Source organism: Centruroides sculpturatus, unplaced genomic scaffold (assembly GCF_000671375.1).
Source record: "Centruroides sculpturatus isolate CEXI.00-Female unplaced genomic scaffold, Cexi_2.0 scaffold551, whole genome shotgun sequence".
NCBI lineage: Eukaryota > Metazoa > Arthropoda > Arachnida > Scorpiones > Buthidae > Centruroides > Centruroides sculpturatus.
Genome location: NW_019385025.1, coordinates 367,904 through 384,500, shown reverse-complemented (window position 1 = coordinate 384,500; position 16,597 = coordinate 367,904). Strand labels below are relative to the sequence as shown.

The following is a 16,597-nucleotide window of genomic DNA, read 5'->3' as shown; positions in this document are numbered from 1 at the left end:
TTTATTATTACGTTATTGCACCAACATTACCGTTTTTAACGAGAAATCTTGTATATCGTATGCTTAATCTTTTAATTAATGTTCAACGCGTCGAACCCACATGTCAAATGTAAGTCCACATTTTTGTTCATTTATGTCAATCACGGCCTTTTTATAAAATTGTTAACCTCCTATTAATTTTTGTAGCAAATAGCTGATGAGGGACTCTATGTCCGAAATGCATTCTGAAAATAAAATAGTGTTTTTCTAAATCTAATTTGATGTCCTGTGGTGGTGTAATAAGTCTAGAAGTAAAGTAAAGCCAATCTTAGCGCTCACTAACCATTGAGAAGACTAGACAAGAAGCGTATCATAGTAAATTTTTTTTATTTTAAAAACATAAGTTTCACATTAACAATTTGATAAAATGGATGTAATAATTGAATATGATCGTGTTATAACATCAAAAATAAGAAGACAATACATTTGTTATATCAATGAACATTCTATATGGTCAGTTAAAAATATTTATGTATGAAATCATTTTGTTATTCTCTTATTAAATATAAAATAATACTAATCCTAATTTTTATTTATATAAAATTGCAGAATGCAATTTTAATCGATTTTGAGGCATTTCAAGTTATCGACAGTTAGTCATAAAAACATTACACCGTCTTATAGAAACTGTAATAGATATTTATATAGATTCTGTTAAAAAGTATCAATTAAAAAAATTCGTTATTACTACAAATATTTTAAAAAGCATTGTTCTCTTTACGATATTTAATAAATAAGTAACAAATATAATTTAAATAATTATTATGTTGAACTATTTCCCTATTTAACTTTGTTTTATTGTTATATTATTATTTTAGGTTGTCGTGTTTTAAATTTATTCAGATAATAGAACAAAGAAAATTGAGAATATATATTGATAATTCTAAACCACATCGGTTAGTAGTACAAATTGTAAAAATAATTATCGAAAATTAAGTTTATATGAAGCAATGGATTGCACTAAAAGTTTTTTCTTAAGAAAAGAATTGAACAGTTTCCTAAATATTATAATTATTTATAAAATTAATTTACTCGAAAAATTTATCTCCTGAAAAATTAATTTTAAAATTATCATATGCAGAAATTTCTTGGTTTAGACAAACTGAAGGAAAAATTGGAAACACTTAAATAAACTGTAATGTAAAAATAGAAACCTTTTCAAAATAATTTCAGTGTTATATTATTTCAAATTGTCATGTACCCGAATATTAAAACAAATAACCATCAAGAAAATAATTAATTGTAGTATTGATGATAAAAATAAAAAAAAAATTGTTTTGGTGTTATATTATTTCATACAATTATTGCAATTTTAATTTATTCGATAGTAATTTACCTAAAAAATAAATTTTATGATATGAAATAATTCTATTCAACAAATTTTATTTGCAATTTTAAAAAAATTATTTGTAATTATAATTTAATTTTGTGATCTGTGCTACTTTTCAAATTTATAAAAACAGATACTTTGCCTTATTGTTAAAATAAAATTAAGATTTGTGATTGAAAAATTAATTATGTGATTTGAAATAGTTTCATTCAACAAATTATTATTTGCAATTTTAATTTATTCGATAGTAATTTACTGAAAAAATTAATTTTGTGATCAAAGCTGCCTATTTTGTGATCAGTGCTACTCAATTTTTATCTGAAAATACATTGAAAAATTAATTTTGTGATCGAAGCTTCCCACACCACTTCTGCTATAATCAGCAAAATTTAATACCATCAATCTTTCTAATACACAAACCTTCATGCAAAATTGCAAAGATATTTTATACATAAAACACAGAAGGTATGCTTTATACCTGGTGAACAAAATTGTACACCCCACACACAGACAGAAACATTAAAACCCATACATAAAGGAAAAATTCCTAAATATTTTTGTATTTCATGGACGTTACGACGTCTCCTATTTCAAAAAATGTAAAATTTTTGAGTTCATTTTCTGACCGATCGCCATTCTCTCCATCAGTTATGTATAAAAGAGAGAAAATATGTGTCTACACAGCTCTATTCTAAATTCATAGTGATTACAATTCGAACTATGTATTAACTTGTATATTTATATAATATTTTACTATCATTAATTTAAAATTAAAAAAAAATTAAAACTTCTAAATATTTAACAATACACTATTACATATTTTGAAACGATACTTCGCAATGTCGCGATAATTACGGTTTTTCCACACATTCCGTTGCGTAATTTCAATGTCATCGTATTGCTTTACATCACAGTACTTAATTTGTCATTTACCAATATAACCTTCTGAAGAAAAGAAAAATCGTGTTTATAATATCATTTGAGAATTAAAAATAGATTAAGTTACTTATAAATAACCCTTTCCTGTTACGACTTTGCATTAAAAATTATCATTTCTTTCAGTTGGCTTTTTCCTTTACTAACCAAAGGAAGAAAACGGTATTTAAAACAGGAAGATTTGTATGAAACTTCAAAATATCATGCCTCTGAGTACCTTGGCAAACTTTTACAAAAGTAAGTTATCAGTTAACAGCTAAATTAAATTTATATACAAATTTAATCAAAATATAATAAGGTACAATACGATATATATTAATTAAAACAGAAATTTTGTATATGATATCATCGTAATCCTTGACTATTAAAATATTTATACAATGGTACCACAGGTTACGAACGCCCCAGCATACGAAATTTTCAGGATACATGAAATTCGAACATATTTTTGCTCCACGATACGAACAAAAACTCACCATACGACGTTACATTAGTTCGTATTTTTCATTTGCTTTTCTTACTACAGTTATTTTTTTAATGTATTACTTGGCTTTAATTTGAGTATGTTTTTCGCATTGGAACGAATTATTTGGTTTTACATGTAATCGTATGGGAAAAGATGATCCACCTTACGACATTTTCATGATACGATCTCAGTTTCGGAACGGATTAATTTCGTATCCTGAGGTACCACTGTATTTGGAATTATTAATTTGTAGATTGCAAATGTATCAAAATTAATTGAGAAATTCAGAATTTATTAATTAATTGAGATTTGCCATTCTATGTATAAAAAAATAATTTATGTAGCCGAAAATGTATAAAATTGATAAAATTATAATTATAAATGCTGTGAAATCGATGTTCTTAATCATTAACGCTTCTGTAAATTCTATTTCAGGGAATGGGAGAAAGAACTGAAGCAAAGTAATCCAAGATTGTTGAATGCTATATTGAGATTTCTCGGATGGCAATTTATAATTGCGATTATATTCGCACTTATTCAGGTATTACGGCAGATTTTAAGTATGTCACTATAGTTTGTAATAATAGAGTTAAGTAAGCAATAAATTTTCAGGAAACTGTGATAATTGCAAGCCAGGCATATTTTTTGGGATTAGTAATTAATTGCTTCGACCACAGTTCTGAGTGGAATGAATTCAGAGTTTACTTATCAGCTGCAGGATTTTTTGGAATGACTGCGATTTATTTATTTATCTACAGTTTGAATTTTTTTGTAACAGAATTATTAAGCTTGAAATTGAAGATAGCTTTGTATACTGTTTTATATAAAAAGGTGTGTATCAAATACGCTTTAAATATATATAACTTAATTAGATATAAGTAATTAAACGTTACAGATATTTCTAATTATGAAAATTATTAAGTTTTAAATTAACTGTTTTAACTCTGTGAAAATTAAAATGTAAGCACTTCGAAAAAGAAAAATCTAATGCATTTTTTATCTTAGAAAGTAATTACAGTTCAATCTTGGAATATTCGAATTTATTTTTAAATGCAAAACTGTGCACGATATTTGCTTTTTATTATATTAAGCAGGAAATTATATACAATAAGTTTTGTCTCTATGTGTGTTTTGCATTTTTATTACAGGTTGATACTCAAAAAATCAAAAATATAATAAAGAACTTTACTGAATTTTGTAATGTATGTCTGTGTTTGGTTCATATTAAATATTACCTGGTGGATTGAAGGAATAAAAAATTTTGAAACTTTGCAGAGGTCATTTCCGTATTTATAAGTAGTACTGTTTATATGTTATGGTAGTTAACAGTCAAAGAGTTAGGGAACATATGCCATTTTTAGAGTAGTGTGATAGTTAAAAAATTTTAAATTGTTATAGGCATTTATAATTTTTATACACTTATTCTTGCATGCAATAAGCTAGTGAGAAAGTTTGCAAAGAGGTAAATTGTTTTGGATTCATTAGAATGATGAATATTATTTTTGATAAATTCCTTAATAGATAAAGCGAAAGTAATTTTTAATGTAAGCCATATTTTAGTGTTTTATAATTATAAATGTAATAAATTTTAGCCTATATGTATTATATATTGTTTTAATTTTAAATATCTCAGTACTGATACAGAGCTAACTGAAACTGATACTTCTTGGAATTAATATACGAACTATGTTTCTCATTATTGGCATATAAGAAAAGTAACTTCTACATCGCATTAATTTATAATAAATTAAAATACATAATAATTTAGTTTTTAGATGTAATTTTCTTGATGATAATTGCAGGAATTTTTTTTTATTTTAATAAAAGAATTTATATGCAGGCAATTAACTTAAGTTCTTCATCTCTGGCAAAATCAAACGTAGGTCAGATGGTAAACCTTCTTGCAAACGATGTCAGCAAATTTTGTAATGTGAGTACGAAATAAAATATTACTATTCTATAGAAAAATGTAAGTTTATTAATATTTTCCACAAAGAAATACTTATTTTAGAAAACATTTTCATATTTGCAATAAGTGTGAGGGCCCGGATTTAAGATTCGAATATTTTTATTCATTAGATTAAAAGTTAGGGTTAACACAAAAAGGGAAAACAACCGACAAATTTTCTCATAAAAATCGCTCATAAAAACTCCGTTCCCACGACAATACTTTCCTGTAGAAGATGAGTTAACTGTTGGGTCATAAGTTTGTCACTTCGCCCATCATTGGTCAAAGAAGATCATCACCTGTGACGTACATGGGGAAATCTCAAAAAAAGAGCCCCCATATAAAAGGCAAGTGTAATGACGACACAAGGGGGAAATTAAGTTCTTTTCTCTATACTGTGAGTGTGTGCCCGTGGATTTACCTGCATCTCGTCTCCACCGTCGTTAATAGACTTTGAACTTCGACTTCGAACTTTGAACTTGGAAGGACGAACCTCGGATCAACGTTATAACAATCTAATCAGAGGTATTTATCCTACACGCGATGATGTGTAAGCTCTCTCTCGAATATTCGAACCTCGCGGGTAGGGTCGCGACTATTTTATACTTTGCCGTTACTTTATGAACTATACGGATTGAACCCGAGAGGGATTTGTATTCCAATCATTAACCATGTATAAATGTACAGAATAATCGGGTATTTTGTTAACGAACTTGTATTGGTGTGCGTTTCTTCCGACAATTTTCCACTCCATACTGAACCCGAAGTCCTCGACGAGACGCTCGGGATAATTTCCCATCCATCCGCGTATCTATCCGCGATAAATTGATAGATTGGTGTCAGATCCTGACAGGTGAAAGAATCTAACGATCCTTTCTCCTAACCCTTTTTTCCCATCCTTTAGACAAGCGAGACCGGACCTCAAGGTCTTGAATCCAATAAGTGGTAGGAGAGGGACATCCTCGTAAACATCCTACCCCCGATTAGTCTCACATAAGTATAACTAAAACGCATACAATTTACAAAGGTTTGAATTCGCCATACGATTGAATATGACATGAATTCATAGTGAAAATATATCTACAAAAAATATACAGTCGAAGCTCGGTTTTCGAATGACTCACTTTTCGAACAATTCGGTGTATGAACAAAATTTCGAATTTTTATTTGCTCTCGGATGCCAAGCAACTTTTTCGACAGGAGCTGACCAAAGTATTTTTGTACATGGTACCGGAATGCACAACAAGCGTGAAAATTAGAGAACAATGAGAACATACATCAATGAAAAATATACAGAGAAAAGAAAACAAGCAAAAAATTATTAAAAATAGGAAGTTATAATTGTGGCGTATTAACAGAGTGAAAGGAAAAAAGATTCGTATGTTTTGATCTGCAGCTTGCTGCAAGTTGCATGCAATAAGCTAGTGAGAAAGTTTGCAAAGAGGTAAATCGTTTTGGATTCATTAGTATTATGAATATTATTTTTGATAAATTCCTTAATAGATAAAGCGAAAAGTAATTTTTAATGTAAGCCATATTTTAGTGTTTTATAATTATAAATGTGTGACATCCACCAGGACGTAGAACTAATTCTCCGCCACTTACGGGTACCGATTGTAAGATCGGTTCTCTATAGTTTCAGATCACTAGATCTAATCTTAAAAACTTACATAGGAAGGCGGTAATATTTAGGCTTAAGGAGGATTAAAGACTGTGAAGTCTCTATCCAATTTGTCAGGTTCCCGACACCAGTTTGTCAATTGATCGATCCGCGGACAAACACGCGGATGATTGTTTTATACATCTGATTCAGAGACTATAGGAGACATTCTTTAACAAATAAACAAGAATAAATTTAATTAAACATAAACAATTAAAGGTTGTACAAATATATGGAAAAGAGAGACAATAAATGCAAATTACAAATTATGTGTCGAGAAAGATATTGACTTATATTTTCCCCTTTACGAGACCGAGAGAGAGAGCTTACAAAATTGTTATTAAATATACAACCTGGTTTCGTTGTCATTCATCTTCTTCTTGTAGGCAAAGGCACTTCATTTATAAAGTTCTCAAACTTCATTCCATGGGAGGTCGAAATGTGCATAATATTTAAGTATATCTTCTAAGCGCTAACTCCAGATTTATTCTATGTGACTCGACTAAGGGCGTTGGTCATCAGGAGCAATTATGTGTGGAGTTCTGACTCTTCCAGGTCTGTCGATGAACTCTTAAGGGAGATGGGGAGCCAGTCTGAAAGACGTCTCTCCTCTAAGAGATTTTCTGACGAACTCCCCGAATTCGGTTAAACATCCCCTATATCTTCTCATCTACGACCAATTATCAGTCGAGGCTTTATTCACGTGAACGGATAGGAAGGGGATGAAATGAGGGGTTAACAGTTTTTATCGAAGCGAGATTTTTAGTAGATAATGGAAAAACAGAGGATGTTCTAACTTCCCGGGAAGAAAGTAGCATCTGTTATCTATCTTTCCCACGCTAAAACGTTATTTTTCTCACTCAAACGAAAGAATATTTTATGACAAAATTTAACATTATTAAATAATTATTATTTTAGACCCAGAGGCTATTCGGATCTCACAAATGCAATAAATTTTAACCTATATGTATTATATATTGTTTTAATTTTAAATATCTCAGTACTGATACAGAGCTAACTGAAACTGATACTTCATGGAATTAATATACGAAATATGTTTCTCATTACTGGCATATAAGAAAAGTGACTTCTACACTGCATTAATTTATAATGAAGTAAAATACATAATAGCGAGCTGCTGACGTAATGTATGTATATATATATATACATTAAGTTTTCTTCTGTGTTTATACATAAATATTTAATTATAAAAATAATAAAACTACATTAAAAAGCCGTTGTAAAACTGTTTTCATAAGGTGTTAAATAATCATTAAAGACTTTGTAATTTAATCTCGTTTACTAGCGTGATAAGCGCGCATTTATATATGATTTGATCTACACTAAATGTAAAACATAAAAGAATGCTTGTTGGAACTTTCTTATTTCATTTATTGCAGCAATAACGGAATCTGTATTAATTCTGCTAGCAAAAATTCGATATCATTCTGATTGAAGTAATCTCTTTCATTTAGATGCAATACAATACAACTTACAATAAGAGCATCCAGCACTTTGCTCAAAGTGAAAAAATAAAATATCCTTGCAAGGATTCAACAAGTGCGTTGAGGCCTCAGGGATCTTTAGAATGAGCACCATCTTGGATACCTTCCAAGCTGATGAATGATTGCTGGATTTCAAGCAACTGTTATAAAGGTTTATTAGAATATTGATGGGTGCTCATACAGATTTTTTAAAATGAAATATTGGCTCAGTAAATGAAAAACCGAAAACAGGTTATAGTTTCACATAACAGAAACATCTCGGACCCATGATACATTGTTATGTGTTGAGTTGCTGTATTCATAAAACTAATCAAACTTTATACAGGATTCAATATTATGTATGTAAACAAATACCCAATCTGTAAAGTAACGTAAATAGAAATTTAGTTACGTAACTAATTTCAATTTACAACTTTTCTTATTTTTTATTTTCCTAATTTGTTAACTATTAAGTACAGTCGACCCCTTATAACACGGGTTCCTATAGTTCGGATTCCGATATCACGGCGAAAAAATTGCAAACATGCTAAATAAACTCCTATAATTCGGTAAAACGTCATCGCCGACTCGTGTCGCGACAAGATTGCGCAAACCGTTTAGTTTAAACGAGCAGCAGACCTACTAAAAACCATTTATTATTTAACTTCCATAAAAATTATATTTATATTAACGATGTCTCTAAAGTGCAGAGAATTTTTCGCAAAAAAAATAATTTATCAGAAAGGAAGCGAGCGCCATTCGATGACAATCACGACGAAAACAAGCTTAAGCAACGGCGTTGTCGAACGGTGCACACTCGGTAAGTAATTTTACAATTTTTTGTTTATAGCATAGTTTATACAGATTATTCCAAAAACATTGTACGTATTTTGGAAATGTTGAGTCAAATTAGTCTAGAATCGATTAATTTTATGGAAGAAGCCTTTCAAACGGCCGTAAACAGTATACGTGCCTGGCTGTGGTTGGCTAAACTCCTAGAGGCTGGATTCATAAAAACAGGAACGTATCAACCGTGTTATAGAGGGGTCGACTGTATAATGCTAATACTGTACTTCAATACAAATAACACTAAGTTTTAATTAGGTTTTTCAATAATATCAGTAATACTTCTATTTGTAAATAATAAAAATATAAATAAAAATTTAAAACACAAAAGTATGTACAATAAGATAAGATAATACACAAGAAGTGGTAATTTTTCATATAAGTGCATACACTTCAAGCATATTATTATTCCTCTTTAATCTAATTTCCTCAAAAGTTTACATATCACATTCAATGAATATTTTATAACATTGTAACGTTTTGTAATCTGTAATTAGAAATGCGTATTGATTATGTTTTACTCTTAAATGCACTTTATTTTTGTAAAAATCTTATGTATAGAATGTATTTGCTGTTTCCTTAATTATGTTTACTTTTGAAAATTTTTTATTACAGCACGTCTTTGCCGTTTTGTCTATATTTACGAATCCTTTCTTAATCATTGTTACAATAGTGGTATTGTGGCAGTATTATAAATGGGCCATTTTTGTTGGAATGTCGCTGATATTTTTATACATCCCTATACAATTTTTATTTGGAAAATTATACTCAAAATTGAGGTAATCAATACTATTTCAAATTATTTAATTGTAAATTATAAATTGAGGTAATTATCATTTAACAATTGTTAATCTAAACGGTGAGTATAAATTAATTATTATCTACTGAAAGAAATTTTGTATTTGTTATTAAATTATTATGAAGAAATATTAAATAAATTTTATATGAAATTATGTTTATCTATCATGGTTTAATATTTGAGTAATATTGAAAAAACTACTTTGCAGTGTGTATTGTTGATTGTGTTTGTTTTTTTGCCCTTTACAACTTGTTAATTAGTTTTGAAGCTGTGTTTGTACATAATTACTTTCGATCAAAAGTCTGTTGCATAAAATATTTTAAATATTATATGTGTTACATGTTACAAATTACAAGTAAAATGTTCACGTTGACATCGTTTATTGGTTATACGCAATTTTGGATGTATTAAGTTACTTATAATCAAGTATAAGATACGTGCATTTTAAAAAACTATTACATTACTACGTATTAATTACAAAAAATCTGTTTAACAACTTACAAAGTAACATTTGTGAATTAAAAAAATTTATTAAATTACAGAAGAAAACTATAGATGGAAAGTTACCTTTGGAATTTTTCTATGAATAACAGGGTAAAAAAGCGGCTTCTGGTGTCTTCTATGAAGGACCAAGAAATGCTTGGCTGAAAAACACATTATTGTTATCAAAGCGAATAAAATCAGATATCTCATTCTACTAAAAGTGAGTACTTACAGATCTCTCATGCAACAGTTCATCGTGGATATAGTTTGCAATCGGTTGATTATTTAATTAATTAAACTCGTTACAGGCTCGATTCACACTTATCACGCATACTTCTCTTGCCAAGGGTTGTCTTATTAGATGAAGCTAGGTTATTTGTGTTCGAAGTACGCTTGAGCCGACGCATCCCTTATACCGTTCTGGATAAAACTAGGTCTCTAACTAGGTTACTAGAGAACACGGTACACAACCTTAGTTTGAAGGGTTTCAAGTAAAGTTTGTATAAAGGACAATCCAACAGACCAAGAACACATGATTTTTATATACAAGTATATACGTAGATACCAATCATTATATACTTCAATATAAAATGACTATTAAAAATTTAATTTGAAATTATTCTGGATAATTTTCAAATTTTGTATGAAGTAATATTTAGATCAGAATTTTCAGAAATGAATTATGTTATAATTTCTCTTGTAATTCCATCATGCCAGTGGCCAAATGCATAAAATCTGTGAATATCTTGATCTTGTGTTTACACCTGACAACTGAAATAGTCACGTTGAGTTATCTGACTTTTTTCACATGTCTAACAACTAAATACAGTCCGGCTTCAATATAATTGTCTATCCATAGGCATATAATGCGCTTCTGTCTCTCATCAAAGGAATAAGCCATATCCCATATAGTTGTTTTCTATGTCCTTCTAATGTATAATACGTTTTTACGCTAAAAATTCCCCAATTTTTCAATTAATTTTAATAGTGTAAACATTATCCTTATTAAGTTAAATAACTCTGTACAACTGCACATAATGCTTAAACCATAAACTTTTCTAACTCATAATTTATGCTTATGATTAAATGTATTATATACCTATTTATGAATACATTTATATATTATTAGATTACAAGCAGCTATATTGGGAGACAAACGATTGAATCTGTTGAATGAGATGATCGCTGGTATGAGATTAATTAAAATGTACACTTGGGAATTGCCATATGCTGCGTTAATAGAAAAAATCAGAAAGTAAGCATAAATATATTTTTCATTAATTAATTTTTTGTTATTTTAATAATTTTAAAAATTTATACACAACTGTTTTTTATATTTGCAGAAAAGAAATGAAAAAAGTCAGAATGTTTATATATATTCGAGGGATATCATTCATATTGGGATATCCTTTATCAAGATTATTTTGTTCTCTTATTTTTTTAGCAATTTTTTTAGGTGGTGGTCGATTAACTGACGAAATTGTGTTTGTCACTATAAATTTTTCGATATACATTTACTTAAGTACTATGACATTGTTTTCTCTAGCAATTAACATTGTTGCAGAGATGTTTATTTCATTGAAGAGACTTCAGGCGAGTCAGTTTTATGTATCAATGTTATGTTACGCCTGTTTGATGTATTAAAAACTTATTTTATTTCCAAATGTTAGTTAATGTAATTAATATTTAGGCGTATTTATTTAGGACTTTCTCCTACTCCAAGGAAAAGATAATATTTCGGCCAAAGGTATAGAGAAAAAACAAAAATTAATGAAAATTAATGGTATTTGGATGGAAAGAGTTCAAGCTGCGTGGAATAAAGTAAGAAAATCTTTTTATTTAGTTTATGTTAGCTCTAAAATAAGTTTAATATGCTTTCAATTTTTATTTCTTAATATATAATATTATAGATGTAGCAACGATGAAAAATGAATTAAACTGGATGATTTATAAGTCTTTCAAGACAGCAGCATTAGGAAAAGTTTTCTATAAAAACGCCTATTTATCATATATATCAATACATGAATACATACACAAATTTCAAATCGAAATACAAATTAATGGGAAAAATACCAGTTTGCTGTTTTAAACTGTTTGCACTAAAAATCGTGGGTACATCAAAAGACTTCCGAATAACAGGGTACGTGGATACATTAATAACACTTACATACAATAAAATGTTTCGATTCCTACTATTTAAATTCAGTTATGTTTAATTGAGTGGCTATCATACGATGTGATGAAAATTCATTAATCTACATTTATTAAGTATTTTGATTTCACAGTGTATGACCTAAATGTATGGTACAATCTTTTTTGATATCTTATTTGAAAACACGGTATTAGCTATTGTTCTACATAATCGCTGTTCTCTTGCTAATCAATTTTCCCATGGATAACAAGGCTAATAAGTTTTTATGAAGAAATTTTCTATTCAATGATTTCATGATTGCATCTTTAGCTTTACTTATATGTTCGTCTCAAAGGTGTTTGACAGTAAAAATTCTTAACAGATACAAAAATTATCACCTGATAGTACCTCTAACCTGTGCACAGGATTGTCCGTTACCTGCAGTCCATGCTCATTTTAGTCAATCTAAGTTGTAACATTTATTATGACCGACATCATCTTGCAGTAGCGAATTATCCTGAAAACTGCACACATTTGTGTTTCCTTGTTTGCATTTAATAGTCTATATATTTGATCTTAAATAGAATATTACTGAATAATAACGTTAAGGTATGTACTCTACTTACGATTATCGTAGGGTAAGGGTGCGATTATGCGACTATGAAGAAGCGAATTTAGAGCGAGCGGGATGTTGCGAGTGATTTAGTTTTCGCAATGGAAAACCATGCACAAAGTAGCGAGAAATAACACGTGGCGAGAGCGAATTTCTGTTTATCGCAGGTATTATTAATTTGATATTTATCGCGTCTCCCCTCTTCTCGTCACATATTTACGCTCGTTCGCATAGTCGCACCCTAAGGGGTTAATCTACACGATCAATCTTGAAATCACGTATTTAATTACGTGACAGAAGCATAGAAAGACAGTATTTTTCGTATGTCGGTATGGTTAATGCTAATTGTTTTTAGATCCAAAATATATTGTGAATTTTGACTGAGAAATATCACAGTACAGTCATTCTGAATAAACAGAAATGGTTTAGATAACATATGATATATATAGGAAAGTAACGTAGAGCTGTGAAGAACATATTAGAAAGCATAGCATTCGGCAGTAAGAGGAATAGAAAAATGGGTTAATTTAGCCACATTAGCAAGAGAAATACACAGAATGCAATTACAGTTTGCTACAAAAACGTCAATCTATAGTATGTAAGAAAACGGATGAGTTTTCTTACAATGAACTGATAATTTTCGCACAATATATTAATGTTTTGCCTGTAATGTCACTATGTTAGTGAAAAAATATTTCACTCTCTGAGAACAAGTATAAATAAAGAAAGGTAACAAATAATCTGTATCCAAATTATCAGGTTCGAGAACAAACTGCAAACTATACAAAAAATATCTAGCCAATACTTTTGTTTCTAAACGCAATATTTTCCATTAATGTTGGGATATGTGTATATAGAAAAAAGGAACAAGAAAACTTTTCCATAATCTTGCTTATGAATGCACGTTGTAAGTGACGTGAATATTTGTGGATAAATATCACAGACCGTGCTAAATAGAAGGTTACGTAAATACATTGGTTAAACAACCTTGTGATATTTTAAATCGCATGATATCGTATTGAAGCTTAATTCGTCTCTTCATACTTCACATCAAATTGACTGTTTGACTACTATCAAACTGTTGTAAAATTGTACACAAGTGATAAAAATGTACTTCTCTCTGAATTAAAGAGTCTGTTTCTATAAATGTTTATTAATTTTTTTTACGTCTACATACACAAAATTCTGATGGACTCAAATTTGAATCCACCAAATGAAAGTTTTCTCAACGTTGTGAACTTAAAAAAATCTTTCATTGACAGTCTATTAGGATATGTTTTGTCGTTTCTGACAGTATAAAATCATTTAATACTGACCCTGGAATATAATTCATTTTTAGTAAAAGAGTTATGACGATGCTTCGTTATTCCTCACATACTTCTTTCTTTTTATCGAATAAGAAATAAACATCTATGAAATGTTAATGCTTTGTACCGGTATTAACTAATCTCATTCCGGGCTCATAAATTTATATTAGTCCTTGTTATATAAGTTAAAAATTACGTGTATTTTCTGGGTATGATTAAATAGAACTGTTTGATTCCTTTGAATAAAGTAAAAATAATAACTTTAAGCATTTTATTATTTATTTAATGATATATATATAGGAAACTCAGCATGTTCGATTTGTAGGTAAGAATATTTTGAATTATAATATTTGACTTTAATGTGTATTACCACTATTAATGCTGACAAACATTACGAAATTATAGATAGCGAGTTTTAAGGCTTGTTTAAGTTAGTGTTTACCAACATATCTTGTTGATATTTTTTAAATTTGATTTTGCATTATTTAAAGTTAAGTTTAAAAAAATTAATTTATTGTTTATAAGGAAACCGAACTAACATTGGATGGTATATCGTTACAATTACAGCCTGGAGAATTATTAACTGTTATCGGCTCTGTTGGATCAGGAAAGGTAAATACAGTATCTTGAATTAGTTTTTTCATATTTTTTAATATTTACTGTGTCAATTAAACATTATGAGAATATACATAAAATATAATAAATACATTCATTCATATTAGACTTCTTAGACTGGTGATTCGAACTTCTAAATTTCATTCATTCCACTGGCTTTTCAAACTGAATTCTTTGAAGTTCGACTTGATCTTTCCTATTAGAAAGTTACTAAAATTGTCATTACTAAAATTAAAGAATTTGTTTCAATAAACTAAAACACATAATTTAAGGAAATTAACAGAAATAAATGCCCTGAATGATAAGTTAATTAAAACAATGTAATAATACGTATGCTCTGCATAATAAAATTAAAATTGCATTTACTGTAGTTGTACTGATGTCCCAACTGTTAATTAACATCAATATGTTACTTGCTAAGCTGATTTACAGAATTTCTATTTTGAGATTATATCAACAGCTAAATTCTTCTCATTTATTCATAGTGGGAGAAGTTTTTCTAAATATTTTATAAGTTGCAATGTTCAAGAGCTAAATGTCACTCTTTTAGCCATATTTGCTGCTTGTATTGCTACCTTCTCCTTTCTTAAGAATGGTGCACGTCATTGATTCTATCATCGTAACATATTCTCCAGATCTGCAAAACTTACGCCTTTTATAATAAGTTCGATAAATTTGTTTTAATCCTCAATAATCGATATTACAATTATGTTTCGTTGCTTTCATACTCATCGTAAGTGCTCATTTAGGTGTATATATTGTATATATATATATATATATAACAAAACAAAAAAAAAGTAAAAGGATTGCATACAAACATATAAGCATAACGAAATATATGCATTCAAAGCGAGAGCGAGATTTACAGACAACTTACATGTGTCATAGATGGTAATTACGCAGTGAGCATCTATCATCTCTGTCCAAACTGCTGGCCCCATTATCGGCCTGGACTAACCGTAATGTTCACTTTGGAAAGATGCTGTTTTTGTCTACAGCGTTAACTCATTTTTACAACATCCATGAAATGAGTTTAATACGAATTTCATATTAAAAATCGAAAATCGAATGTTTACGAATGTATAATTGATATAGGATGCAAAATGTTTATGTATTCATCTTAAAACAGAATGCTATAAAAAAGGTTTCAGACCGGTGTTGTGTTGTTTTTTGGCTGTTTAACAATTGCAAAATACTTTCAGCAATGTTACGGTTAATTTTCTACAATGGTTCAATGTTGGCAAACTTTCACTCTAGTTGGATGGATGAAACAGTCTGACCGAATTTAAAGCTATTACCAAAGTTAGATAAATGATGATCTTTTACATGGGTACAAATAATACTATTTAGGTGGACCAAATGACACTATATATTATATATAAACTGTATTTGTATACAACGCTGTGTACAAAAATTTTCAAATTTCTAAATTTAAGAAAAACTGCTTTAGTACGCAAAACTGTAATCAGTTACTTACCATTACACTGTACTGTACATATATTTTCAAATATACATTTAATATATTTAAAAGAGTTAACATATATAGTAGAAATATGTATTATATTATATTATATATAATATAATATATATATGTTATATGTAATGAATATTTGATTATATGCATATACAGTAGAACCTCGAAAACTCGGCCTAATGTGGACCGAAGAGTGGCCGAGTTTGTGAAAATGCCGGGTTATCGGGAATGGGGTTAAAAAAAAATAAGTACGAGTGTTTCCTCAGAAAATACTGTACTGTACTTGTATGTATTGTTTACTTAAGAATATAACAGAGAATAAACTGCCCAAATACCCTTAAACAAAGAAAAAGTACGTCCTTTATGAAGGCATAGAGCCTTTACAACATGAAAATGAAAATTAATGAATACACTGTGTACAGTAATTTACCTGATAAGACAGACCTCAGAAAAATACTTTATGAGA

General features: G+C 29.1%; 1 protein-coding gene across 4 annotated transcripts in view; it reads left to right on the top strand.

The window, feature by feature from the left end:
- LOC111633580 (multidrug resistance-associated protein 4-like) overlaps positions 1 to 16,597 on the top strand; it is a 47,272-nt gene that overhangs the window by 12,336 nt on the left and 18,339 nt on the right. For 3 of the 4 annotated variants that reach the window (XM_023378187.1, XM_023378186.1, XM_023378185.1), the window contains exons 2-10: positions 2,432 to 2,542; positions 3,207 to 3,312; positions 3,384 to 3,602; positions 4,612 to 4,701; positions 9,325 to 9,488; positions 11,121 to 11,246; positions 11,335 to 11,584; positions 11,696 to 11,812; positions 14,568 to 14,654. In XM_023378187.1, coding sequence (XP_023233955.1) covers positions 2,432 to 2,542; positions 3,207 to 3,312; positions 3,384 to 3,602; positions 4,612 to 4,701; positions 9,325 to 9,488; positions 11,121 to 11,246; positions 11,335 to 11,584; positions 11,696 to 11,812; positions 14,568 to 14,654 — 1,270 coding nt within the window. The remainder of the gene's footprint in view (positions 1 to 2,431; positions 2,543 to 3,206; positions 3,313 to 3,383; positions 3,603 to 4,611; positions 4,702 to 9,324; positions 9,489 to 11,120; positions 11,247 to 11,334; positions 11,585 to 11,695; positions 11,813 to 14,567; positions 14,655 to 16,597) is intronic. The other variant, XM_023378188.1, reaches the window with a different exon arrangement.